The sequence below is a fragment of the Castor canadensis genome, chromosome 7 (assembly GCF_047511655.1).
Source record: "Castor canadensis chromosome 7, mCasCan1.hap1v2, whole genome shotgun sequence".
Classification (NCBI taxonomy): domain Eukaryota; kingdom Metazoa; phylum Chordata; class Mammalia; order Rodentia; family Castoridae; genus Castor; species Castor canadensis.
Genome location: NC_133392.1, coordinates 154,194,860 through 154,221,203, shown reverse-complemented (window position 1 = coordinate 154,221,203; position 26,344 = coordinate 154,194,860). Strand labels below are relative to the sequence as shown.

At 43.9% G+C, this 26,344-nt stretch overlaps 1 protein-coding gene and 1 long non-coding RNA gene across 11 annotated transcripts in view; one reads left to right on the top strand and one right to left on the bottom strand.

Moving 5' to 3' along the window:
* Positions 1-26,344, top strand: part of Vps13d (vacuolar protein sorting 13 homolog D) — a 246,848-nt gene that overhangs the window by 199,853 nt on the left and 20,651 nt on the right. For all 9 annotated transcript variants that reach the window (XM_074081332.1, XM_074081327.1, XM_074081326.1 and 6 more), the window contains 2 exons: positions 329-461; positions 2,316-2,511. In XM_074081332.1, the coding sequence (XP_073937433.1) occupies positions 329-461; positions 2,316-2,511 (329 nt within the window). The remainder of the gene's footprint in view (positions 1-328; positions 462-2,315; positions 2,512-26,344) is intronic.
* On the bottom strand, positions 398-17,420 carry LOC141425037 (uncharacterized). 2 transcript variants are annotated; one of them, XR_012450114.1, is made up of 4 exons: positions 17,290-17,420; positions 13,850-14,249; positions 8,293-8,363; positions 6,669-7,135 (listed from the first exon to the last, which is right to left on the bottom strand). It is a non-coding gene; the product is annotated as an uncharacterized lncRNA (long non-coding RNA). The 2 variants fall into 2 exon arrangements; XR_012450115.1 differs by lacking the exons at positions 6,669-7,135; positions 8,293-8,363 and adding an exon at positions 398-535.

Here is a 26,344-nt window from a genome sequence, read left to right as displayed (position 1 = left end):
TCAAAAAATTTCAAATTTTAGAGCATTTTGGATTTCAAATGTTTAGATAAGGGATGTTAACCTATATTACTGCTGATGTCTTTAGAGAATTTTAATAGCTGCTTTGTAAGCCTTGTTGCCCCCAGTGTCATCTACCCACAATTTGTGTATGTCGAGTGTTTGAAAACCACTCTGCTGGGGCAAACAGTGGACGGAATTCAGTGGTTAATCTTTCTCTGTAATCAGTATTTACTGAATCCTAGCTAGGAGCAAGGGAAGGTGTTTATTTAAAATTGTAAAAATAGCACTGAGACTTTAAAGTTCTTCTCTTGTTTTTAATTCATTTCAGTTTGCAGGGACATTATCAGATGGCTTAGGGAAGACGATGGACAATCGGCATCAGTCAGAGCGGGAGTACATCAGGTACCACGCAGCCACAAGTGGGGAGCACCTTGTGGCTGGCATCCATGGCCTGGCTCATGGTAAGTTTCCTGTTGTTGGGCTGAGGAAGAATGGTTCTTCTGCCACTGTCCCTCACAAATGCCTTTGCACCCACCTGAAAGCATGGAGAAAAAAGAAAACTGTACTTAGCACTTCAGCCAAGCAGAGCCAGGCATGCTCTAGGTCCTCTTCTTCACCTCCTGGGATTAAACCCATGTCTTTACACATGTTAGGCAAATGCTGTACCACTAAGGTGCACATCCAGCCTTAATCCTGCTTTATTAACTGTTAGGACAATACAGTTGACTATTAGAGGACTGTTTTGATGAATATAAAATGCTTTGCTCTGTCTGATTGCCGTAATCTATCCAGCATCCTTGGGGTGTGGAGACAGAGCATGGCCTGCCTCACTTTTTAGACGAACACAACAATGTGCTAAGAAGATGGGTAACTTGTTCAAGGTTTCAGTATCACCTCCAACCATAGTCTCTCCAGGAGCCAGTTAGGCCAATCTAGGGTCACATCATCCAGAGAGGACCTTTTGATATCTGGGCTACGTGAAGGCTGTAGTGAGATTCTTCTTTCAGGCAGAAAAGACCTTTAGATGGCAATGAGAGCCAGAGTGGTCTGAATCTCCTTAGTTTAAAAGTGAAGTCATGCTTGACCCAGGCTCATTGGTGTCTGTCTCTGTCTGGGGTGTCTGAATACCAGTATTGTGCATGTTATGCTAAGAACTTTGAAAGGTTGAAAAAGCGAGATGTGGTGGCTCACACCTATAATCCTAGCTACTGGGGAGACTGAGCTTGGGAGGATCATGATTCTAGGCCAGTCTGAGCACAAAGTTCACAAGACCCCTTCTTAGAAAGGAAAAAGCTGAATATAGCACACGTCTATCAGCCCAGGCATTTTTATTCCCAAGCAAAAGGGCTAGAGCCATGGCTTACACAGTGGAGCACCTGCCTAAGTTCAAACCCTAGTTCCACCAAAAAAAAAATAAGTTAGGGAAAAGGATATTGCCTTACTGGAACAAATGGACCCCAAATCTGAAAAAAACACTGAATTGTTAGTACATTCTCGCCCAAGGAGTTTCATTTACCAATTTGTCTCACTAGAGCTGAAGAGTGCAGAGAGCTTCCTCACACCCACTGTCAGAGGGTAAACATCCCATGAGTGTCCCTGGCCCAAGTCCTAAAAATGCTCTCTGGACAAGCTCTGCCTCTCCCCTGTAACGCCTGCACCCTCTCCCGCCTTGGCCAACTTCCTGCCACTTCTGAGACTACTTCAGCCATTGCTGTCAATTTTCAGAATGTTTGTAGTGTCTTTCTGAGTTAGCTTGGTCATTAGCACTGACCCCCTAAGAGTTCAGTCAGCTTCGGCTGCTTCTTGGGTACCTCAGGAAGGTATCATTGTTTACTGTACTTGCCTGTTCCTGATCTCAGCAAGGTACATGTGATATGTTTTGCCCCATTTCAGTCATTTGCTGGCATTGGCTGATGGCAAAGTGTCCTTGGAAAACTGAAAGCATGTAGTTAGATGTCTCTCTGCCTTATATTTCATAGGATCCCAACTTCCCTGTTTTCTGGTCTCCTGTTGATTTAATCCATTCTTTGCATCCTCTTACCTTTGCCCATATTCTGCCCAAGCTCTGGGATTGAAAAATAGCCACTGTTAACATCCCAGCCTTTTCTTTGATTTTGCTTCTGACCTGTAACATGTCTTCTGGACTTCATGGGCAAGTCCACTGAGCCCCCATCTGTAGCCAGTCTAGTGCATAGATTAACAAGACCCCCTTCCCCCAAGTTATCATTCCAGGTACATGAAATTGAAGGGTTTGGCTTGAAATGCTTTTGCTTATGTCCTTTCCAGGTTATAGTAGTCCTTGTTTTTTATACTAGGTATCATTGGTGGACTGACCAGTGTTATAACCTCAACAGTGGAAGGTGTGAAAACAGAAGGGGGTGTCAGCGGCTTCATATCTGGCCTTGGCAAAGGACTTGTTGGTACTGTGACCAAGCCAGTGGCAGGCGCTCTGGATTTTGCATCTGAAACAGCACAAGCAGTGAGAGATACAGCCACACTCAGTGGCCCCAGGTCAGTGATCATGGGGGGAGTGTGTTTGCCATTTCTAGCCCAGGTCTGCTGCTTCCTCTAGTCTATACTATGCATAGCCATAGCTATTATGCATTTTTAAGCTCTTGTAACTGCCTAACATAAATGCATGAAAATGGAGTATAAACCTGTAGTGAGAAAGAGATTATATTACATTGGTTTTTTTCATTGGAAAGGTCAGAAACAGTATTATATCATTATAAGATTCCCCTGTTCACCAAGCTAAATAGATCCCCTTTCCCATGCCCATGAAGAACACCATTAGGTTGTAAGCTGATGGGGCTATGCTTCTAGGCCCATGGTATAGTTGAAGAATGTATGTAATTGTGTTTTATCACAGTGTTGTTCCTTCTTAGTTTTCCTTCTACTTGAAAGTGCCAGCCAGGTCCCTACCCCCATAAAAAGGAACTGTCTCCTCTCCCCCAGCAAGTTGACAATTTGCTGTGGGGTGCTGTCTTGTCTTGATAGCAGTCTAGACTGAAAACCAGAAATGGCCCCTATGGCTCCAAATCCCACAGAACCCAACCACTTTAGCTATTCCTTGAATAGCCTATTTTAGCCTTTAGCATTCCTTCTCCAGAGGGACTAATTGGGGGTGCTTATCAACAAAGGAAATAATGAATGTTGCTGTTCCCAGCCAAGCTGGACTCCACTTAAGCCCAGAATGATTTTTGTTACTGCCTGGACAATGGGCTCCCCCTGGGTGAAGCAGTGTGCCCTTTTAGAATACCCAGATGGGCCATGTCCATACCCTATCACTCCCTCAGTAGGATTCAGAGCAGATTTGGCCCCAATTAAAATGAATCGGCTTTTCTGTCACCAGGAAATCTCACCAATGACACATTACTACAGTAGGGGAAATACTTAAGATTGTAGGTTGGAACCACGCAGCGTGTTCTGTCAAAATGTTTTCCATCTGCAAGCAGCTGCTTTTTAAAAAGGGGTCTGTGGAGTTTACTTAAGTTATATTCTATTCTCAGATGGAGAGTTAAAACAATCATTGAGTATATTTTGAGGCATTTATGTAGTAGTGGGGAGGGGCAGGTAGTAGGAAGTCTTCAAAAGTGTTTCCAGTTAGTTTTTAGTTCTGCTCAAAGCTCAAGAAATATGCCTCCAGTATTTTCTTAAGATTACAAGACCTAATGAAGTATAAATAAAGCTGAAGATCCCTAAAGAATTCCCAAAGAACTGTCCTTTTTAAAAAATATATACAAATTTTATTTGATGTGACATACTTCAAGTTTTATGCTCACAGAGGCCCTTTCAGAAAAGCAGTCAAGTCTTATTCTTAAAATATCCAAAATGGTCAAGGGATTGGTGTTTATTTTAAAAAGATTCGAAGTCTATGCTTTAAAATTTGTAAAGATAATTTTGCGCTGTGGAGGTTAATGATGTTGACTAGAAGTTTTGTGCAGTGGCAGTGTGGAATTCTTTGTGAGGCTTTGTGCTCTTTCTAGGAGCACACATCAAGTGGTCATGGTTGATGCTGGACTACAGGTGTTCTCAGCATCTTTAGTAGTTGTACAGCATTGCCATAGAAGGCTTGATTTAGCATTAGCCAGTTCCTAACTGTCCTTCATTCATTTCCTGGAACAGCTGTCTGCCCAACCACTCACTCTGCCCAAAAACAAGCCACAGAGCTGAGTAAGGAGCATGTGGACTCAGGGGAGGGGGATTAAACTTTCCCTGTCCTCTCACTTCCTGGAGGTGCCAGTAAGTAGGAGAGCCATGGTGGCCTGCCCCAGAGGGGAGGGGCACTGGCCAGGCCCATGGTAATCAGGGCCTTAATGGATCACACTGTCCTTTATAGCACTGAAGAAGCTGTGCAGGTGCTTCTGGAGGGATAGCACTACTACCTCCCATCACTGGTCTCCTTCAGTGCATCTGTCCAAGCTCAGCTTACTCATGAGGAGTCATGTGATAGAGAAAAGTGCAGTTGACCCAGAAAATAATAGGTATGAGTCCCAACCCCCTTACTTATTAGCTCTGGGCCCTCGGTCAGATCTCAGCCTATCTAAGCCTCAGCTTTTCATCTATAAATTAGAAATAAATATACCTGTCTTTTAATTCTACCTCTAAGGAGTTTGAAGCCCAACCAGAGTTATTTTAATGTGGATGCTGTGAAGATCTATTAAAAAAGCAGGGCAGTATTATTTTGGGTTATAGTAAAGGAGTTCAGAGCTCCCTGCGGGTGGAAGAATGTTTCTGTGATTCCAGGGTTTGCTCTGATGACACTGTGCTCGCTTAGGAACATGCCGGTTCTGCCCAAGGGATAAATCACTCTGGTTTCTTGGAAGTGAGATACAACCATCTCCAACCATCCCAGTTGATTGAACAGGATCCAGGGGTGTTACTCAGGGTTTTCCCCACTGTTTAGACAACAGGGACTAACAAATGATTTGAAGGGATTAGAAGTGAGGCTCTGACCGAGGACTGACCTGAGCCCAGGGAGCAAGCCAGGAATAGAACCCAAGAGTCCAGGAGTTCTGCCTCTGCGTCTGCACTTGGAAAAGACTTTCTACTTCCTTTGTCATATTTCATCCAAGTGAAGGCTTAGATGTTAGTATCTTATGTTTTAAAATGACCCAAATTTTAAGCAGATGACAGCAAAGTAAGACATAAAACTGAGAAAGAATACTCCTTCCAGTAATCCATCAGAATAGTAGCCTTACAGGAATCATTGGCTCCTTTTTGTGTTTACTTGAATATGATTTTGTTTATAGGGAACCCCCTCCTTCTGTTTTTTCAGATTAAAATACTTCCAATTCTTCTTGTTGGAGTGTGTGGGCATTCCAAAAAGACAGTCATCTAAATTTCTTCCAGCATTTCCATGCAATCTAATAATCCTTAGGAAGGCAGGTGGGGGTAGGAGAGAAGAGGGTGGAGGACAGCAGAGCCTTTGGCCTCCACATGAACGTTGTGGACCAATATCCCCCACTGCATTTGTTAACTGTACAAGTATGTGTGGTTTGGAACAGAAACAGGAAGCTTTTTCCAAGGCGGCGTTCTCTTGGCTCAGGTTGCATCTTCTAGTCTACGTGTATTGGGCCACATTTGTCTGTTCCCAAGTAAAGTTTATGAAAATGGCACAGAGGCAGCCACACTTGTGGTGCCTCTGATGCCATGTAAAAAAAGGCTGCTACCCTCCTTATAGACCAGGCCAAGCAGGGCGCCAGGCCATGCAAGTGCCCAACTCTCAGCATGAGTGTGGTGGTACTGATGGTAGTACTGGGAAAGGCCCCCTGGCAGAAAACTGCAAGGACCAGGGAGCAGCATTTCACAGCAAAGGCAGCTCAGCTGTGCTGTGGAGAAGAGGCTGCTTGCTTGCTTGTTTGTTTCTTCTTCATCTGTTGCAGACTTTGGAGTGCACGTATGCTAAGAAAGTAACAGAAGAGGATTTAGGAAGCTGGGCCCTGAGGATTCCTCCAAAATATTTCTTTACATTTTTAGTCAAGGCCCCAAAAGGTGGAGAAATGGGAGTTGGAAGAACTTGAAATATTTAAACTAATTTAGTAAAGCCCAGGGGTGTTGAGCTTATCTCATTATTTAAGTTAGATAAGGAGAAGGGGGGAATTGAAGGATAATGATAGATCAGTGTTTAAGAACATACCCATCAGGACTGATAATGCACTGGGATCCCACGGCCCTCTACTATGCACGTAGATGTAAATTCCAGTTGCTTGAGAACTTTTGAGTAACCTCTAGGTGGATTTCACAGGAGATTTATGGTGAGCATAATTGACTTCTTCAGGAAAAACACTCCAGGGACACTGCCCAAAATTTGTTAATGACACTTTCCGTTAATGGCCTCATGGATGGGAAATTGAAATAGATTGTCTTAAGGAAAAGCCCTTTTGCTACAGCATTTGTATCTTCCCAGGCTTTCAGCATAAATAGACTTCTTGGGTCACTAGAGCCTGAGTGTAGTCAGGCTGAGCAGGTCAGAAAGAAGCCAGGAAAGAGGACTTAGAGGAAAACCCAACAAAAATCAGTGTTTATGAGTATACACTAGTGCTCTCTAGTTTTTCCTACCAGTGTTCCCTTTGAGGCAGGGAGAGTAGACGGGTATCTTTTGTATCTGGGCGCACAGCAAGACTAGCATTTCATTGACAGTTCCTGTTTTGTCTTAAAACTATAAATGACTTTTACACTTTATTCCATGTTTGTGTTAAGTAAATATTTTGAGTCACTACCCACACTTTTGTAAGTTCTAGTATATGCCCTCCATCGAGCCCTGTGGATTGTAGAGCAGAGATACAGGTATGTACATCGATAAGGTAGAAAGCTGGAGCTTCGTCTGTGGTCGACTGTGAGGCTCTGTTCTCATCTTTGGGCATCGGCCTGGTGGCTATCTGCTGCTTGGAGCATCCAGTGTGTTAGCATGACAGGAATCTTGTTTCTGTGAGATTGAAACATCATTGCTGTGTCCACCTGAAGGGAAGGGACTGTCCTGTCTCCTCTGTTGTCCACAGCAGCTTAGGAGATACAGTGACCACCACTTCATCAGTCTTTTGCTCTCCTTCGCTATACCTGTAGGAGATGAGAGCCATGCATCCTCACTTCTGATCTTGCCAAACCAGGTCTTTCCAAAGAAGACCTGTGCAGCCTCAAAAGAAGAAGTGACATCAGGAGCCATGCTAATGACAGTTGTCTTACATGGTCTGAAATCAAGCTGAGGGAATTGCAGGCTAAGATATTTTTAAGAAACATTCTAACAGTCCTTCATACCTTATAAGTTAAAATTTTCTCACAGGAACAGAAGCAGAGAAATCTTATTTTCTGAGACAGACTTCTTCCCTCTTGCTGAACTCTAAATACTGCACTCCCCTTTCACTCAAAAGGCCCCAGACAATGCCATCCTCATTATAGCATAACTTATGGGAAGCTCAGATCTACTGCTGAAAAAGAAGCAAAGTGTGTGTTCATGCACACACGTATTTGAGAAAAGCCTTTCCATTTCTGAAATCCCATGACTCATTTTTATGCAAGATTATCTGCTAGGGAAAAAAACCCACTTTTTTGGTCATGGTACATTATAATCGTTTCTAGAAAGGAGAGCATCTAATTTTTCCATTTTTGGCATGCAGAGATATCTGACTTCATGGAAACAGCACAGTCCTCCCAAAAGTAAAAAGCAACTGAATCTCAGCAAGTCCATCTTTAAAGTCCAGTCCTTATGTAAAGACAATAGAATGGAAAGTGTGATTGATGGCTCTCATATTTTGGCTTCTGCTGATTAAAAATTAAATGACCTAGCCACTGTAAACCTGTAGTCTCCTCTATGTTCAGTGAATCATTTCTTAAGCTCTGGGGTGACACCTAATTGCGTAAGATACGCATCTGAGGTCTCGGGTTTGAACTTCCAGCAGAACAGTGTTGGTAGTTCTTCCTGAGAGAAGTTTGTATTTCATGCATAGAAAAGGATGAAGAGCCATGTAGTACCCATGGAACGCCTCTGCAAAGGCACCGGATGCAGTTATTTTAGACTTCCATGACTGTAGTGTGTTGTTTATGGTTTCCTTAATTAGGCAAAATTTTCATTTTGCCTGGGATGAAACTGGAATCTTCTTAAAGAGAGGATTCAGGTTTGAGTTGAAAGCCTTTGCTCCTAGAGAGCTTAAGACTGTAAGGTAATTCTGATATACACAGAATTAATTCCCTGCTATGGACTAGCAGAGAATTAAAGACTTTGTGTTGTTGTATTACAAGTAACATTTGTAAGCTTTGGGGGAAGGAAAGGTGGGTTTGGATGTTACAATTTACCTTTCTTTCTCTGGTGCTGTCTTGCCAGAATGCTTTTTAAAAGACAGATTCTTGCTAACTTTCTTACTAATCTGTCAAATGGTAGAAAAATAAGATCGAATTAGTAAAATATTTTTATCACAATATACTCTAGAAGAAGCAGTGTTTTATTATATTGGGCTTATATAATTTACATCAGTTTAACTGTGTTATTAATCCATAACCTTAGTGGATTTACACTAATACATAGAGGAAACCAATTTCTAATTAGCACAGAATTTCTACATATGGGGCCTTTTAGAACAGGTCTCAAAATTTGGTCTAGGGACCTCTGGGGAAACTCCAGATGTAGAACTTCAACCTATTTGTGTATGTTCATGTATTTATATTTTAATTCATATATATGTGTGTGTATATATATAGCCATTTTATACTAGTATTCCCTAATAAGTGTACAGTGGAATGTTTCAGAACCTACACAATATATGATGTTACAACAGAGAGACTGGAGGAGCAGGCACGAGAATGCAGCTGTTCTCTATTAAGACTTAAAGAGATTTGCAAAAATGTTAAACCCCCCCCACTCACCTTTGGTGACTTTGCAAACATGCTACTGGCAACAGATACACCTGTACCTGGTTAATTTCCTTGACAAGCTGTTCTGTTTGAAAATATGGTGATCTGTCATCTTGCTGATAAATAGCAAGTATCAGTGATGGTGGATTAATTTGGATGAAGCTATAGGAGCCACTGTAATGTGATGCTCCACCTTGGCTTCCTGCCAGCTGTTGTCAAGCCCTCCTGTCCTGACTTTTACTGGGTTTTTTAAAGTAACAATTGAAAAGATTTTATCACATACCAGAAAGACCTTTACAATAACTTACCTAATTTAGTCCTTCACCTTAACCTGCCATCCCAATAAATTTTAACTTGGGCAGTATGTAAGTGCTGAGTGATTGTCTTATAGTACATGGTGCTCTCATCAGACGGCCACTTGGTCGCGTTCACACTGCCCTACTCTCTCATGTATTGGAGAGAGTGTATTTGTTTCAGAGTTTCCTTGCCAAAACCTCAGCTTTCTACCCTAGCAAAGTTAGTTGAGGAGGACCAGCCCACAATATTTGGATAAGCTCCTTTGAACTCCTGGTGGAGAGCAGCTTTTATGAGGCAGTTGTTCTCTGTTAACACCAGAGACAGCTCCTAGTACATGTTCCCCAAACATACTTCAAACATCAATAATGGCAGGAGTGACCCAAGCTGTGTCATAAAATCCCAGGGTCTGCAGAAAACTTCAAAGGGGACTCAGAGCAAAACCTTACCTCATTATATGGAGTATGGGTCCCGGGGATCCTGGCTGGAGTCCACTGCAACCTCCCTGAGTAATGCAGGGTGGGTAGGGCAGGGCTCCTTGGTTCCCCAGACTTTACTGATTGAACCCAGCAGCACAATTAGGGTGGTAATAACTAGCACCTGTCCACCTCCTGTTGCGGAACAGGCCAAATTACAACGTGTAAAGTGTTTGTGTATCCCTTAGAGGAAAGATGTGACTCTCAGACAGGTTTTGTGTCATTTGAATTCTTGGGGGTCCCATTAATTCAGGTTAGCTAATTCTGAACTTACAGTTTTTAGGTACAGTTGCTTACTAAGTATAAGCTAATTAACAGTAGAAATTTATGATTTTGAGTATTGAAGTCCTCCCATAGTTCATGCATACAGCAAGTGCTTGAGAACATTTGAAGAATTGAGACCAAACTACTTTGAGGAGTCCTCCTGGTTCTAGAACATCACCAACCTGTTTGGTTTATATGTTAATATTCTGAAACCAGTAACATGTTCCCTATAACTTTCTTAAAGTATCCTTGTTAATGATTTGCCTTACTGTTTCTTCTTAAAAGCATTAAAGATGCACTTGTGGGATGTGTGTGATGGGGGAAGAGATCATTTCAGACACTTTCCCCCACTTTATTACCAGGTCTACCATAACTCTTTTAAAACTAATTACTTCAGTTTTACTAGGTATATATAAAATTAACTCATGATTCTTTCAATTATTCTTTTTTTTTTTTTTGGTGGGCCTGGGTTTGAACTCTGGGGTTCATAATTGTCAATTATTCTTTATGTCTTGTATATAGTCAGTAAATATTATCTACTCTGTAACTGATAGGAACATTATTTATGATTTTGTACCTAAATTACTTTGCTATAGCAAATTTTTCATCTCAAATTAAATTTTATCAAAGTAAATACATGTTAACATATTTAAAAGTCAAAGACTTTCTAAATGTCTGAATACCTAAAGCTGCAGTGCCCTGCCTCACCTTTCCCTCTCCCTGATCCCTGATCGCTGCTGCCCCAGAGGCCACCCCTTCAGTGCTAGTGCTGTTTCTTCACTTTGGAGGTATTTGCCTCCACAGTTCTAAGGCCAATGACTGTATTGTCCTCATTTGACTTCCTATGGCTCTACAGGCATGTTTTCTTTCCCCCAATTTTTCAATAGTTATATTGTCCTTTTTTGATAAATAAGTACCTGATTTTTACATTTTATGTATACAAATTTCTCTTCCTCTTTTTTTTAAAAATTCCTCACCTACGTATTGCTAATTTATCTGGAAACCCCCGCCCCATATATTTAAAAATGATGTAGCGATCTTTTTCTCTCCTGAATGGAGCCCATCCTTGGATGTGGCTCTTCACTATCTGTTCTATTCCTGCTTAAAGATGAGGCACTGACAGCCAAGTGGGAGCTCTCTGTAGGGTGCAGGGGCCTCACATGGATTCACGGGTGTGAACTGCCTGTTGGTTCTCATCTTCTGTTAAGAAAGAACAGCTGAATGAGGGCTGGAGGGTATATCTGTTGGTCTAACTACTTCTCATACAGTCTTGTACCCAATCTTCCCGCTTTCAGCACTTGACACACATGACGCCCTGTTCCTCTTACACCCAAGACTTCAGAACTCCTCAGAGTCTCCATCTTTTCAAATCCCACAAGTTCTACCATACTAACTAGCCTACTGCTCTGTGTCTCCCACTCCCTCAGGCGTACATGTCAACACCACACATCATCTGCTTTTCGGCTTCTGAAATGTTGACGCCCATTCTCTGTCCTTTTGGATTCCTGCCATTTGTAGCCTTTTGCTTTTACTTTAGAGGGGTCTCTGGACTTGATCTGTCATCATATGTCCTAGAACTTATTTTTCACTAATTCATTCATCCTACCTGCTATTCCTTTCCCTCCACCTCCAACCATTGGCTCCAACTTAGGGTGCTTTTACTGAAGTCCATAGCTATCACGTCTGCCAAAAAAAAAAATCTTTATAACATTTTTAAGCTTTTACTATGACCCAGGCATAGATCTATGTGGTTTACATATACTATCTCATTGAATTATCACAGTGACTCTGGGTCAGTGTCTACGTAAGCAGTCTGTAGTCCTTCTCTCCCAGAAGACTATTGACTGCATCTGTGAGAAGCTGGTGCCAGTCCTGACCTGGGCTTTGAGCCTAGTATTGGTCTTTAATCTCTCTTTCTGTGTGTCGTAAAGAAACAGGTTGTAGAAGGCTCTTGTCAGATCCCAGGAACATGAAAGAACTAGCACACCCGATGGTTGTGACATGGCCCTGTCACCACCCCTCCTTGAACCATAAAAGCTATTCAGAGGGGCAGGCAGCTGGTGAGCGACTGTACTTAGATCCTGGGTGCTGATGGGGCTTTGTAGTTTCCAAGGGAAGTTGCTGAAAGTTTTCTTATCTTAACACTCCAAGGGCAAGAGGTCTTTCTTCAAAGAGAAGTGCTTATTTCAGAAAGAGATGTGGAAAAAACCACAAAATCATAGGTTCTTCCCCAGTGCTGAAGAAGAAATGTGAAGGAGAAAATGTGACAGCCATTGTGAAAAGAGTGTGTGCGTCTGCAGGGACCAGGAGGGGCCCTGGGTGCTGTGTGGCTTCCACATCTAATGCAGGGTACAAGAACCTGCTGACTGGGGCATCCTCAGCTCTGAATTTGAGTCATTATCCTACTCTTTCTGAGCCATGGCCTGGAGCAAGTGTTCCCCCACTTGATCTCTCTGGTGTGAGATTGCTTTGACTTGTATGGATAAGGATAATAATGCTTACCCCAATGTATGGTTATATGGATTAAATTATAAATGCACACAACTTAGCCTGTCATGTGGCATACAGTTAGGGCTCAAGAACTGGCATTTGTGTTGATGTTCTCCCCTGAAAATAGAATGAGCAAAGTGAGCCCAGGATTGTGTCATTGGCTCTTCAACCCTGTCCCTGAATCTTGCTGACCACTCGCTAAAGTGCAAAGACTGGGAGGGAGTTCGTGTGTTTTGCTGAGGTTTTGTCCTTCCCTTTCTCTGTTTTCATACAAAATCAACAGTTAAGTCAGGCCTGCAAACCTGGGTGGAATTGCTGGCTGAAAGGACTCTCCTGGGCTCTCAGCCTGCATCTGAGAACCCCAGTGGAGAAGGTGTGCAGAGGCCACGAACCTGCTCTGAACCCACTTGTGAAGAGCAGGTGATACCAAACTATTGTTAGTGTCTGCTGTAAATGAGATGCCTCTGGGTTCGAGTAGAGTTCAGCCAAAGGCCCCGAATGACATGGAAACCTGTCTTGGAGCCAGGTTTGTCGGTAAAAGTTATGTAGCAAATGTCTCCAAACATTGGCATCTGTTGTCTGCTGAGGGTAGAACAACCAAGAGTGATGGACTGCTTTCGGAAATCAGGATGGGGCATGCGACCTGTAACAGCTGACAGACTGTTCCAGGCCACTGTTGCTCATCCAGCTCTTTGGATAAACAGCTTTAAAAGCATTACGTGGTTTGGAAAGCATTCTTCAAAAACGGTTATATTTTCCAGACGCATGACCGTCTCTAGCTCAGTATTGTTTAAGGATTTTAAATGGTACGATCAGATTCCTCTTCAGTGGGGATATTGTAACTGTCAAAGGCTTATCTTGACTCCTGCTGGGACGATCTCAGAGCAGTATCTCATGTAGGTGGTTTAAAACAAACAACAACAAAATTGCTCTATTAATTTGGGGCTAAGAGTTTCAGAGGAAAAACTATCTTTCACTCTTTGGCTCAGTATGATGGGCTCTCTAAAACATCCCTGTCATCATGTACCGTTTATTTCACAATTTCTGCATAATGGAAGTAACAGACAACCTTGGGTTATTATAATGCTTTGAGCCTTTGAAAAATGAACTTTCTCTAGATTATAAATGTTCATTTCCTAATTCATTTCAAACCTCATCCTCCCACTTGTCCTACTCCCAGAAGCTTAACCCCTGTTGCCTTTCAAGCCTCCTAGGAAATTCTGGATGCTGCTAGCAAGGAAGGTGGCTCTTGGGGAGGGGCATTCAGGCCAGGCAGCTCATGGGACTCTGTGATAAATACAGAGTGCTCAGTGACAGACTGTTTAAAACGTCAGTGGAGTTCAGTATAGCACAGGGGTGTGTGTGTGTGTGTGTGTGTGTGTGTGTGTGTGTGTATGTAAGTTTTCAGGGTGGAATTCATGAGGTTTTTATTCTTATTCACAAAATGCAGTAGGGAGCTACAGTAGCTTGGAACTTACCTCTGATTATCTGTGTTGAAGTGACAGCAGTTCTTTTAATCTGTCAGTGTGGGGTCAGGTTCTTCTTCACTCAAATCTCTATGATCAAAATGACCCATCTAGATGTTCCTATTGGGTATTAGCAGCAGTTTGGACTCCTGGCAAGAAAATAGGATCAAGAATCTTGAGCCCAGAACCCAGTTCCAGCTCTGACACTATTTTGTTTTGTGGACTTGTATACTTAGCTTTTTATCACCTACTCAGGTCATTCCTCCCACTCGCAAAGGGTTGAAAGACATCCTTGTTCTGGCCATGGGTGTGGCATGGTGAACAACTACTTGTAAAACTGGTAAACTCCTGGAAGAACAGCACAGAGGGGGCATTTGCCCTCTTGGGACTTGTGAAAACTTGATGATATTTTCTAAAAATAAAAAGGTACTAGGTCAATCCGAGGCTGTATTATACTAAAGTAGTTCTTAGTAGCTTATGGCTCTCATCTTATCCCTAGCTGGATTAACCCCATTCAAGTTGGTTACACCTAATTCCCCAAAGGGGTCCTGCCTGTCACAGCTTCAGCCCTCCCTCTGAGTCTACCTCTGGGAAAACTGCAGAACAGCTCAGACATAGCTAGTTGGCTCCCAAGGGCAGAGTGTGTCACTGCAGCCTACATAAAATACAATGTCCGGGGAACCTGTTATAAATGGACCACTTCCCACATGGTCCCTCCTTGTGAACATATTTGAATGTTCTTCTTAGCTGCTGTCAAGAGGCCAATGTAAAAACAAAAACCTTGAGAGGCAATTTGAATGAGAATGTGCTATTAGAGAGCAAATTCCAAAAAATATTTCCTCCTAGTTTATCAATCCCTGTCAGATTAGTTCTTCCTATTAGTAGCCCTGTCCACTATGTCATAGAAAACAGCCATGTTAAGTAGCCCACAACGTACAGGAGACACCTGTGCATAGCTCCTGTAACATGTATTGTCTGCTACATCCACTCCATAGCAATTTGTGTTCCTGCATTTTTGGATCTGGCCTCCTTATGTACTTATGATTATATGTTACTACAATATTGTTATAAAAGTCATCTTAAGATAAAGTCCAACAGGAAATGGGGCATTGAAGTCACTGTTTTATAAGTTCTTTAAGTGTGTGTTGGCCCATGATAGAGTCTCATTCTCAGGGGCAGGCCCAGTTTTCCAAATTTTAATATATTGGAGATGGTGTATCCGGGCTCATGCTGGGCCAAACTAGGCCTTTGGGGGTCCTTGTATTACACCCCTGACTCTGAATGGAGACTGGATTCACATTCATACATTAGCAAAACCTATGTGACAGTGAATACAAGTGCTTTGTGCATTTTTGGGGCATGTGAGGTATTATGACTAAACTTAATTGAGCTCTGACCATGTATATAAATTACTAGAGGAAGATTGAATTACGCATTTTTCTTGAGAATTTCCTCAATGAGTCTACCTAACTTTTTCTTCTTCTTTTCTGGCTTAAGTGGTTCTCTGTAACAAACCAAATATAGAGTATAGAGAAGAATTACCATAGACAAGAGGGCTTCTAAGTAGCAAGAGACAATGTTCTGTGATCTATTTATCCTGTCTACCCCCAAGAAGGTACTTCAGGTTTTGGAAAGAAAATTCACTAGCTTATCCATCTCTAATTGTCAGCACGTGGACAAGGAAGCCTGGTGAGGAAAATGCAATAACATATTCACAGTTCCATTCAGAAATACATGGGTTACTTGGAATGAGGAAGCACAGCTTTGTGGCTTCAGGCTGAAGCAGGGTCTGATTCAAAACAGACCCCTGGCTCCATTAGACGCCCACGAAGAAGCCTGCCCTACCCGGAAGTAAAATGCACTTGTGGCATGCAGTTGCTGGTATGGGTTTGTTTTTATTTTCAGATGAGCTCAGGCCTTGTCTAGTTCAATGTCCAGAAGACTGAAGACAGACCTGGCAGGAAGGCACATGTCAAGGCATCAGTGGCTTCCTTGGGCTTACTGTTTGGACCTCTTATGTCTTTGGTTTGATTTGGGCTTTGACTTTTTTTCTCTCTGTTCTTCTTATTCCTTTCTCTGTTATGTTTGGATCTTGGTTAGAAGAGCTCTGGTTAACCATCCAAACTTCCAGACTTTAGCCCGATGGGCCTCGTTATATGGTTGGGCCCACCAAGAACAGTAGCTCCACACCAGGCAGGAATCGTGGGCTCCTGGCTGACCACTAGGAGAGCCTGGACACACTGACCCTATGTATTGTGTAGGGGGAGCTGCAGATGAACCACTTGAGCCAGGCTGGCAGTGCCCTCCTTAAGGGCTAAACTCTTAAAACTGGGCCATCTCCTATTTGATCCATGAGACCAGATGCCTCACAAACAACACACACACATACAATACTCTCATGTCCCACCTTGGGAGCCAAAGCTCACAAAATAACTTTACTTTTTTCCATATTAAAAATAAGAACATCTAGTAGTCAACATTTGAGTTCATTTCTCCTTTGGAACTGTGGAGTACAGAAGATGGCCATGGAAATGTGTCTCATAATATCTTAATTACACTAAGGGACTCCAGAAAATCCAAGAGTGAGTGGAGGTACGCTGCATGAGGACGTGGTGTTTTATGAGAAGTTTGTCAAGGATCAGATTGAAGATTCTGCCATCATGAGAACAAAGTGAAGGAGTACATTCACTAGTGGCTTGGGGCCTATATATAGGGCCCAGGGCCTGCTGGGATGGGGTTTACACTCCGGCTGTCCTTTTGCCCTTCCACTGAACTCTCTTCAGTTCAGTCATGAGCAAACAGTCAGGGCCTGAACTAACAACCCTGCAGTGCTCCAAAGCACGGCTCACTTACAGTACCGAACAAAGGGAGGGAGGGCCGGCCCAGGCCGAGGAATGCAGCTTCGGGGTTCTGCTCCATAAATTTAACCAGCACGACGAAAAGGAGATAATATGAGCCTTCGTGATGATCTGAAAGGGGGAGGCTCTGTGTCCCATTGATTGCGGTCTGGCCCGGTGCCAGGCCCAAGCCTGACCGACAGTTGAACCATATCGTTAAGGCGTGTAATACAGCTCGAGTCTTGTACTGCCGCCAATGAGTACATATCCACAGGGCAAAAGTTTATAAAGAGTTGAGGCTGGCCTGCTTAACCCTCTCACACTGCATGTAATAGACCCAGCTGCCATTCAGAACTTGCCCATCTGAGGTCACGGAGGGAAGCCCGCACGCTTCTTTTCTTCCAACAGCTTTTCAGGGCTGGGGAGATGGAAGGAGCACTGTCTCCAGGAGGTCGCAGTGCTGGAATGTTCCCTCTGGAGCAGTGAGTCAGTCTGCCTCCCTTCCCCCGGCCCCCAGCCCAGAAACGGGACACCACAGGGCTTGCTTCAGAGCGACTCTCTGTTTGCAGTATAATGTTACTGAAGGAAACAGGGCTGACACAACAGGAAACCTACCCGTCTCCAAGGAGGCTGTGCTGGTGGCAAGGTGGTTGGGTGCTGCCACGGAGCTGTCTCTTCGAGTTGCTGAGGCTCAGGACGGTTCTGGCTTCCTTCCCTGCCACCCAGCCACCTCAGGGCTGTGATGGCCTCACTCTCTGGCTTTCCACAGCTAGGGCTCCATGCCAAAGCAGAGCAAGTGGAAGGCCTGGTATCACACTGTTCTTCCTGTTGGAGGCAGGTGGCCCCACAGGCACTCTGCACCCTTGCCAGGGAGGACATGAGGAAATGGACATGTTATCCCAGGAAGGTCTGCAGCAGCTTCCTGACAGCAGATACGACACTGAGCAAGAAGACGATCAAGAACTTAGCATAAGTGTAGTCAGAAAGAAAGGACTGCTTGTGTTTGGAGGACTCTGGGGGGAAAGTGAGTTAGGGGTATTGTACCCTATCCCTTGCCCCATCACATCCCTTGGCCACATTGGGGACCTATCTTTGTGCTTTGACCTGCCATCCAGCAGGATGTGTTCAGTCATTTCCAGAGTGCTGCTTGTCCAAGACACATACTCTCGTGACAGTGCAGAGAAAGAACCAGGATTTGAACCATGGAGGTATGGACACCAAGCACATATTGCCCACATCCACGCGGTGTCTGGATTGCCCTCCCGAGTCAAATCAGAAGCATCATACCAGTCTTAGATCTGTTTCCTTTTGATTCCTGGACATGGAAGGTAGGGCCTGGGTAAACACCAGTGATCAAGAAGATTTGGGGAAGATGGGACTGAGTGCAATTAGAGGGAAGTACTGTGGACTTTGGCCCCTCAGTGTGAATGAAGAGCACTTTCACTTCCCTCACCCCACACTAGCTTCTGGATGTGGTGCAAGAGACAGCATAGCTGGAAGCTCAGAGGACCTCATGGTCAGAGGCTTCTTTGGTCAAACATCAATATGCCTGAGCACAGGGGGACCCTGGCCTTTCATGACCAATGCCTGGAGAACCAGCTTGCTGAGCTCTGTGCCCAGGAGTTATGCTGCTCCTGATCTTCTCCATGGGATGAACCACTGTCATCTTCCAAGCTCAGAACGTGCCAGTTTCATCCGAGCACCTGCTGGAGAGTGCTATGCATGAATTAGGTGCTGCCCAGAGGGAGTACCAGCGAGTTACGAAGACCACAACTGAAGAAAGACGAAAAGTAGGAAATAACATGCCGTGTCTGTTAGAGAAACGTCTTGAGGAGCAGACTGCTAAAACTGATGGAGAGTATGAAGAATGCATGTCTGAAGACTTCGTGGGAAATCTTAGAGAGATTACAGGAAAACACAAGAATGCTGATCTACTTACGAATGAAGGTAAAATGTTGATTATCGCGTGTTTTTCATAAATCTAGTACATTAGCTAAAAATATGTATAACCTGAATTATGATAACTAGTTGGACTATTATCTTTAGATTTGAAAAACCAGTTTTATATATACTTATAATTAATAAAATTACATTTTAGTTTTAAAAAAAGAACTTACCAGTTTCACAAAATGGCAGTGACACTTCCTGGCTCCAGCCTTGTGTTTGCTCTGCTACATAGCTAAGACCATCTTCATCTCCTGCTCACCTGGGAGCTTTAACTGCTTCCCAGCTGGCGCAGAAAGTCTCAGCAGAAGGATGTCTGAGAAGGATGTGCAGGAAGACCCCTAAGGACGACTTCCTCCTTGGCGTGGGGTGGAGGACAAAAGAGGGCTTCCATTTATTTTGGTGCTGTGGGACCTGAACAAAAGACTTCTCGAGGTAGGAGAAGAGACATAATGATCAGTCAGCCCTGAGACTGTGGATCCTATATTAGTTATACTTCCATGGTCAAGGTGCTTTGAAAAGCCTAGAAATAGACTCTGGTAGAGAGTCCAGGATGGAGATAACTTATTATCTCTACTGCATTAAGTGATTGCTAAATCCAAAGTTTGGGTGCCTCTCCATCGTGTATTTGAGGTCAAATTGTGTGAAGAAATTATCCCACTCTTTGAATGTCTTTAGCTTGTTTAGCAGTAATTGAAGATGCTGTGAGTTGGCCAGATGTTCTGCTACCTGGAGTTGATAAAGATTCTCATCTACAAAAACCTTAAGACCAAGAACACTAGAAAGTTCCCAACGCTTTATGTAACATGCAGAAGGAACCCTGATCTCAGCTCCCTGGATCTGAGCGATCCTTTGGAAAGGGAGCAATGAAGAGCAGCAGCTGAAGAGTCAATCACTTCTGGCCTCCTGTGTGACTCACTCTCCTCTGTCAACATCAGGATTGCTCCAGGCTTGCCTTCTCACATAAGGAACTTGGTCTTTGCTCAGCCACATGTTTGCCTCACTGTCTGCCTTCTGCTCCTGGGTCCAGAAGAAGAAAGAAACCCTCAGTTAGGGGAAAGGCAGGAGCAGAGGTTTTGTGCCTCTTGTTAAGTTGTGTAAGCATGAGAGGAGGTGAGCAGATTCCTGATGACTGCACCTGATTCTCCCTGAGACAGGGCCTACTGCTAACTGCTCTGTCCTGCTTGCAAGCCTGCGGACCCATGCACAGGGAATCAATTAGAAAGGCACAGGCTGGGTATGAGCGGTGGTTTACACTAGATCTGAGGGATTTTTGCTGCCCCATCTGTCTAGCAGGGTCTAGCATCTTGGCCCCCCTCTCCCTGGCTCCCAACAAAATCTTCCTACATTTTGAATGTGCTTTTTTTTTTTTTTCTAGTCCTGTAGAGACAAGCCACCCAGTCCAACAGTTCAAGCAGATTTAGTCTTGTTGGTTCTTGTTTCCTAGGAGGACAAGTGCTGTAAAGGTTTAGTGTCAACTCTGACCCATGGGTGTGTCAGATCTTTGTGAAGGCTAGAAATGCACCTGAGGTGACCCAAGTCCTTCTCTTTCATTTTTTGATCTCCTGCCACCTGAACCATTAATTCTGCTTTCAAAGTGGGTTGGGGAAAGGAGAGCATTTCAAAGCAAAGTTGATTTGGTCTGTGAACCTGCTTGTCTTCTAGGTTGTCCTTTACCCTGATGAGAATCAGAGGGGACAGTCTGTAAGCCCCTCAGTCTCGTGACTCTGCAGCTGGAGAGTCTCCAACCAGTTCCAGATGGTCTCTCCCTCCCCGTGTTAGTGGAAAGGGAGTGGGGCAAGCTGGGAGGCAGAGTGCATTTGCTTTTACCCATTCTTCCAGTACGCATTTGCAATTCATGTTTTACCTCAGGGACTCTTTAGGGAGAGTGCCATGAGTGCCGGGGTCCCTGTTGGTGCTGCCAGCACCAACTACTCCTCTGTCCAGGCATGTTGCTCCAAGCTCCCTGACTACTGCAAGAGTAGCCTTTCTCCTGCCCATTAGGATCAAAAAGCACAACAATGATGAAAAAGTAAGGCCTCCAGGCTGGGAGGGAGTCCTGTAGGTGACCCACAGCTTAACAAAACCACATCCATAGCTGTTCTCACCACAGCAAGGGGAGGACAGGGCAGGGCAGGGCTATCTGCCCAGTCTGGCAGGAAGAGGCAATAGGAAATTATATAGCCCCCTTCTCATAAGAACTCTCCACTCATCTCCCCTTCTGCAGAAGAAAGGCATACTGAAAGCCCTCAGACAACTGCTCTCCTCGCTTACATCCAGCCCACACTGTGCACAGTATGTGATGAAGGAAACTTGTAGTCGCAATCATTCATGAATGAATGATTTCATTCTAAGTATGGTGTAGACAATTTAGAATTTGTGCCTGACTGCTTCCTGAATAATTTTTTTTAAATAAAGCTATTTTTAATTTTTTGTTTAAGTTAAAAAAGTACGTACAAACGTAAACTTTTGAAAATCCATGCAGTATATGTGCATTTATGGTGTTTGGACATTGCTTCAAAAACCTTGCTCAAATTATTTAATCCTTACAGCAAGTCACTGTGATAGATACCATTATTCCCTTTTTTTTTTCCAAAAAAATAAAAAGCGCTTAATACAACTGGGCATTAATAATCACCAAAAGGTTAGGAAGCCCGCCAGATATCTCCCTGAGTTCCTGTGTATGTCTGTGGATGTATACATACACACAAATACGTGATTTTTTCCATAAATGGGAACATAATTCTTTTGCATATATGTGGTATTGGGATTGAACCCTAGGTCCCAAGCATGTGAAGCCCATGCTCTGCCACTCAGCTATACTCCCAGCCCCAAGCAAAAATATTGATGTCTGACCCTTTTCAACTCAACAGTGATTTCTCTTTATTCCAAAAGTCAATAGTTTTTAATGTCCACATAATATTAAATTGCAAATGTACTATAATATTCTTAACCAGTCCCCCTGTTGATGGAGGGTTCCATTTTTTTTGCTGTCATAAGCATCTTCTTCATGTCTTTTCGTACTTATATAATTATCTCCTTTGGGTAAATTCCTAAAACTATGATTGGTGGATTTAAGGATATGTACATTTGCTGTGTAGAGACGCATTACGAATTGCGTGCTAGGAAGTTGAAGCAATTTGTACTCCACCCACACGGATTGAGAGGACCCTTTCCTCCAGCCCTCTACCGGCTCTGGCTCTTCATTCATTCAGAACTCAGTCACGACTTTTCTGAAGTAGCTGCTATGTGCCAGATGTTGTAGTAAGAACCAGGCATCCATAGTCTTAGGCCTTTGGCCAGTGAAAGAGCTGAATGTCTAAATGTTACTACTTGAGATAATTAGGAGTGTTGAATCATCTTTTCATACTTCAGTTGTCTATTTGTATTTCTCTTTTTATGAATTGCTTTGTATATTCTTTACCCCAGTCCTTTTAAAACCTCTTAAGGTTGAGTGTATCTTCTATTTTAGTGTGTTTATTTGTTTTCGTTTATTCGCATCCAATCTTGGTCCCACTCTTCCAACAGTGGTCATTTAATCAGTTTCTCATCCTGTGAATGAATACATGTCCTGCTTGCAGGTGTGGAATGATAAGCTTGGCTTAGTCACTTGGTGGGTTCTGTCCCAGTACCTTCAGCACCTGCACCATGCTACAGTGACTGGCTGAAGATGAGTGTTTTGGATTGTGTGCAATGTGACCTACTGCCTGGCTTCATCTTGCAGGAGGAATCCTGTTCTTTAGTGTTTGTTTACCACCAGTTCCTTCTGACCTTGAGACAGGGCCCTGCTTGCAGCCAGGCCTTCCTGGGAAGCCTCCTTAGCGCTCCCACATAGCTCATGTGCTCATTTATCACTGATACATGGTCTAGGTTTCTTCTGTAGTCATTTCAAGAATGTAGGCCTTATCCTCTCAGTTCTTGGTGTTGCCTTCTTTGGTGTCCCTCCAGGGTGTCCAGAATGTCTAACACAGTGGTAGAGTCAGTATGTGTTTGAGATTTTCAACAGCCATACTATCCAATGAGTTTACTGAGTCCAAGAGAATCAAAAAGACTCAAGACCAAGTTTGGCTTTGTCACTCTCCAGCTAAATGGCCTTAGACAAGCTTAATAATCTCTCAAGGATGTGATTTTCTCATCTATAAACTGAAATACTAGTAAACATCAGCTAAAAAGAACAGTGTGAGGAATAGAGTACCTAGTGAACAGTCAACACTGAACACATGCCGCTACAGGGACCTACTGTGGACCTTGGGGGCCCAACAACCCTAGTTTGGTGTCTTCTTACCTAAAGCCAGTAGGAAAATGCAGATGCAAGAGCTGTTGGAGGTGGCAGTACACTAAACTTTTCTACAGTGTTCTCAGGCTCACATGTACCTCTTTGTTGAGTCTGAATCTGTTTTTTCCCACCATGGAGCCTCTGATCATTCAGAGATCAGCATGGTGCCACCAGTTTAAAACATGCTAGTATTTCTCATAGCTCTGCCAGTTTTTCCTAAGTGGAGGTATGAGTCCATGTGTGTGTGTGCATGTGTATGCATGTGTGGTCTGTGTGTGTGTGTGTGTGTGTGTGTGTGTGTGTGTGTAAAGTGCTTGGGATAAATAAAGATGGATCATATTTTGCCTGGTATAGCAAAACTATCATCTCTAAGCATTTTACCAAATGGACTTTAATTGATTCCCTTCAATTCTATTTTTATTTTGTAGTCATTTTAATGTATGGGGAACCAACTCTTTCAAATGAGACATTTTTGTCACTAAAACCTGTTATTTAGTGTAACCACCGCAGGCAGTCCCTTTAAGGACTGCTTAAAGGGTTCTGGGCAGTCGGTCGTTCTCTCATCGCCTGACCACAGCAGTGACCCACCAGTTTGTGGTGATGCACACAAACCAAAACAGGCAGGCTGGGCAGCCAAGTGTCCTCAGCAGAATGAGCTGGCAGCGCCATCTCCGATGCCACCTCTGCCCCCTCCTTGCTTGCATCTGGTGACCCCCAGCCCTGCTGTGGCATACGGCACAGAGCCCTTCTGACCCATATCACCGTGTGTGCTGATTACCAGGAATCAGCACATCTGCTGAGTGTGTGTTTAATGTGACACAGATGTGGGACATACTGCAGATCTTTCTGCTTTACAAATTTTCAGCTTTTTGCATTTCATCAGTGTTGCTTATTATTTACAGAACGTAACTCGAGACAGCAGAACAGATTGTAATTTTTAAAAAGGTTTGGGGGGGGGTGCGGTGATGGGCCGCAGGGGATCTGAGAGAAAAAAATCCAGTAGTGTGGAATGTTGTGTGCTGTCCAGACCAAACAAACCAGTTTGCCAAGGGTTGATGGACTATGACAATCAGTCCAGTTCATGTTAACACTGGTGGCACTTAATTAAAAGGCAGCTTGACCATTTTATCACCAAATAAAGAATAATCTGTCACCAGGTGGACTCTCCTGGCACCAGGCAGAACGTACCCTCATTGAGACACTGACGGTTAATGCTGCCCTGTCAGCTCATACTCTACTTCATGCCTGGCCAGAAAGGGCCCTGTTGAACCCAGTTCCCATTCAGAAACATGGATGTTCTTCAGTTCCTGTGAAGGCTTTATACATCGGCACAATGGGCAAGAGCCAGAACGAAGAGACATCAAGATGCTCTTGAGGACCAGAGCTAGGCAGACACAAGTTTTGAGGGGACTGTTTTGGAAGGGTATAGTTGGCTGGAGGAGGCTTTGTCTTCTGAGAAAGCTCAGACATAGATTAACCTTAAGGACAACCTCCCAAAATCACCAACTATCAGAGGAAGATGAGGAGTGGAAGTGACTGGGTGAGTCTATGGTACTAGGTCAAAAGAACCCAAAATCTGGGCCTGAAATAATGCAAAGCCATAAAGTAACTACCCTTTGAAAAGAGCCTTCCCCTTGGAACTGAAGCAAATGCAGAGAATTGATCACTGGGTCAAAAAGTTCTGAGCTGTCAGGGCTGAGTGTCAAGACAGCTTTCAACTCTCAGTAGGGAGCTGAACCCAGAATGACTGCCAAGGTTCCAAGCTCCACTGCTCCTTTCCTTCCCAGAAAAATGCAGACGGTGCACATTCTCCCAAGGCCACCAGTGCCCTCTGAGAGCACATGACCCAGGTCAGGAACTTCCTTAAGTCCCCCACGATGGAATGGGTCAGCATTCCTATGCTCCAGAGGTTCCTGGGTTTATTACCAACTCCCAGCTTCCCCTGGCTCAGGCTGGAGACGCTGTGCAGTACAGACTGCCCTTCTCTACTCACCTGGCCTCAGAAGCAATGACTGACTCTGGTACTCCTGCACTTGCTCCAACAGTCTCGGCGCCATCAGTCTATTTATTCCTCATATATGTGTGTCTTGGCCTGACACTGTTCTAGAGGCCAGGGTGAACCAATGCAGCTTCCATTCAGCACTACCCATGCTTTCCCAGCCTAGTGTGGTTCAGAACATGAGCCCCTCCCTGGCAAAGGTCAGTATGTGGAAAGAGGGGCTTAGCTGGCTGCTCTGTGACCTTCTCAGGGCTTCACTTTCTCCCCTACCACCTGGAGTCCACTGCAGTACTGAAAGAGACCCTGTCAAACTTGAGAGCATGACCCCTGGATATGAGCTGTCTGTCATCCCTGTCAGTTTTCAGCTCAGTGTTCTCTCTTTTTGAAGCATCTTCTTCCGCTGCCTCTCATTTCCTTCCCACTGCACCTTCCACCCTATTCTCATCTGACATTTTCATTGTTTTCTTGTGGTGCTGGAGATGGAACCCAGGGCCTTGCACATGGTAAGCAAGCACTCTACCACTGAGCCACATCCCCGGCCCTCCTTTTGATAGTAAGAGAATGTGTTAAACCTGCAGGCTAGGCAAATAGGGGGTCTTGAAAAAGCAAATGGGCTGTAGGCTCTCCATGTCTGCTTTGCTTTGGCCTTGAAGGAGGCCCTAGAGGAGTTGCCTCAGGGCAGCTCCTCATGCAGTGGTTGTGGGTAGTAAGATTGTCTTGCAAAACTGCATTTAGGGAAAGTGCTTTGCCACTAAAAATATTTTTTTAAACCCCAGCTATGATGAATTTTATTAATGGCAATATTCTGAGAATTTGTTATCTAATGTAATTTATTGAGTTGCTAGGTGATTAGTCTGACCCTTTCAAAAAAAAATTTCTTTAAGAAAATAAAATCTAGATGGGGCAAGTTTATGAGCAGTTGTCCCCAAGAAAACACTACATATCCAGCATTTGATGTATTCCTTAGGAATCATTCTGACAGATTCAGCAAATCATGTCCCTCATAGTGCTTGATCAAGATAAAACTTTAAACATTGCATTTTTTGCATTTAAGTGTAGGAGGGAGCTAGACAGCTGACTTTTACGAGTCCTGCTGTGTGCTGTACACGTGCCATGTTTCCTATTAATGTTACCCACCATGTAGGCTCTTTGGTAAGGAGACTGGTTCTCTGCAATCAACCTGCTATCGTCTTGGCTAATTACTGATAACATGGGGGCTTCATTCTATTGATCTTTTTTTCTGAAGCACTTTGTTCTTCTCTGTACCACCTTGATCCTAAATTTCATCTTGAGGCAGGCTAGACGTAGGAAAAGTTCGAGGCTCATGTAGGTTGCCTGGAGATGGTCCAGACCACCTGCACCTGGCTGGCTTACCACAAATGTTATCCGCAAATGCTGTTTCCAGAGGATCTTGGTCCTTGCGTTCCGGGTGGAATAATCTAAGCAGAATA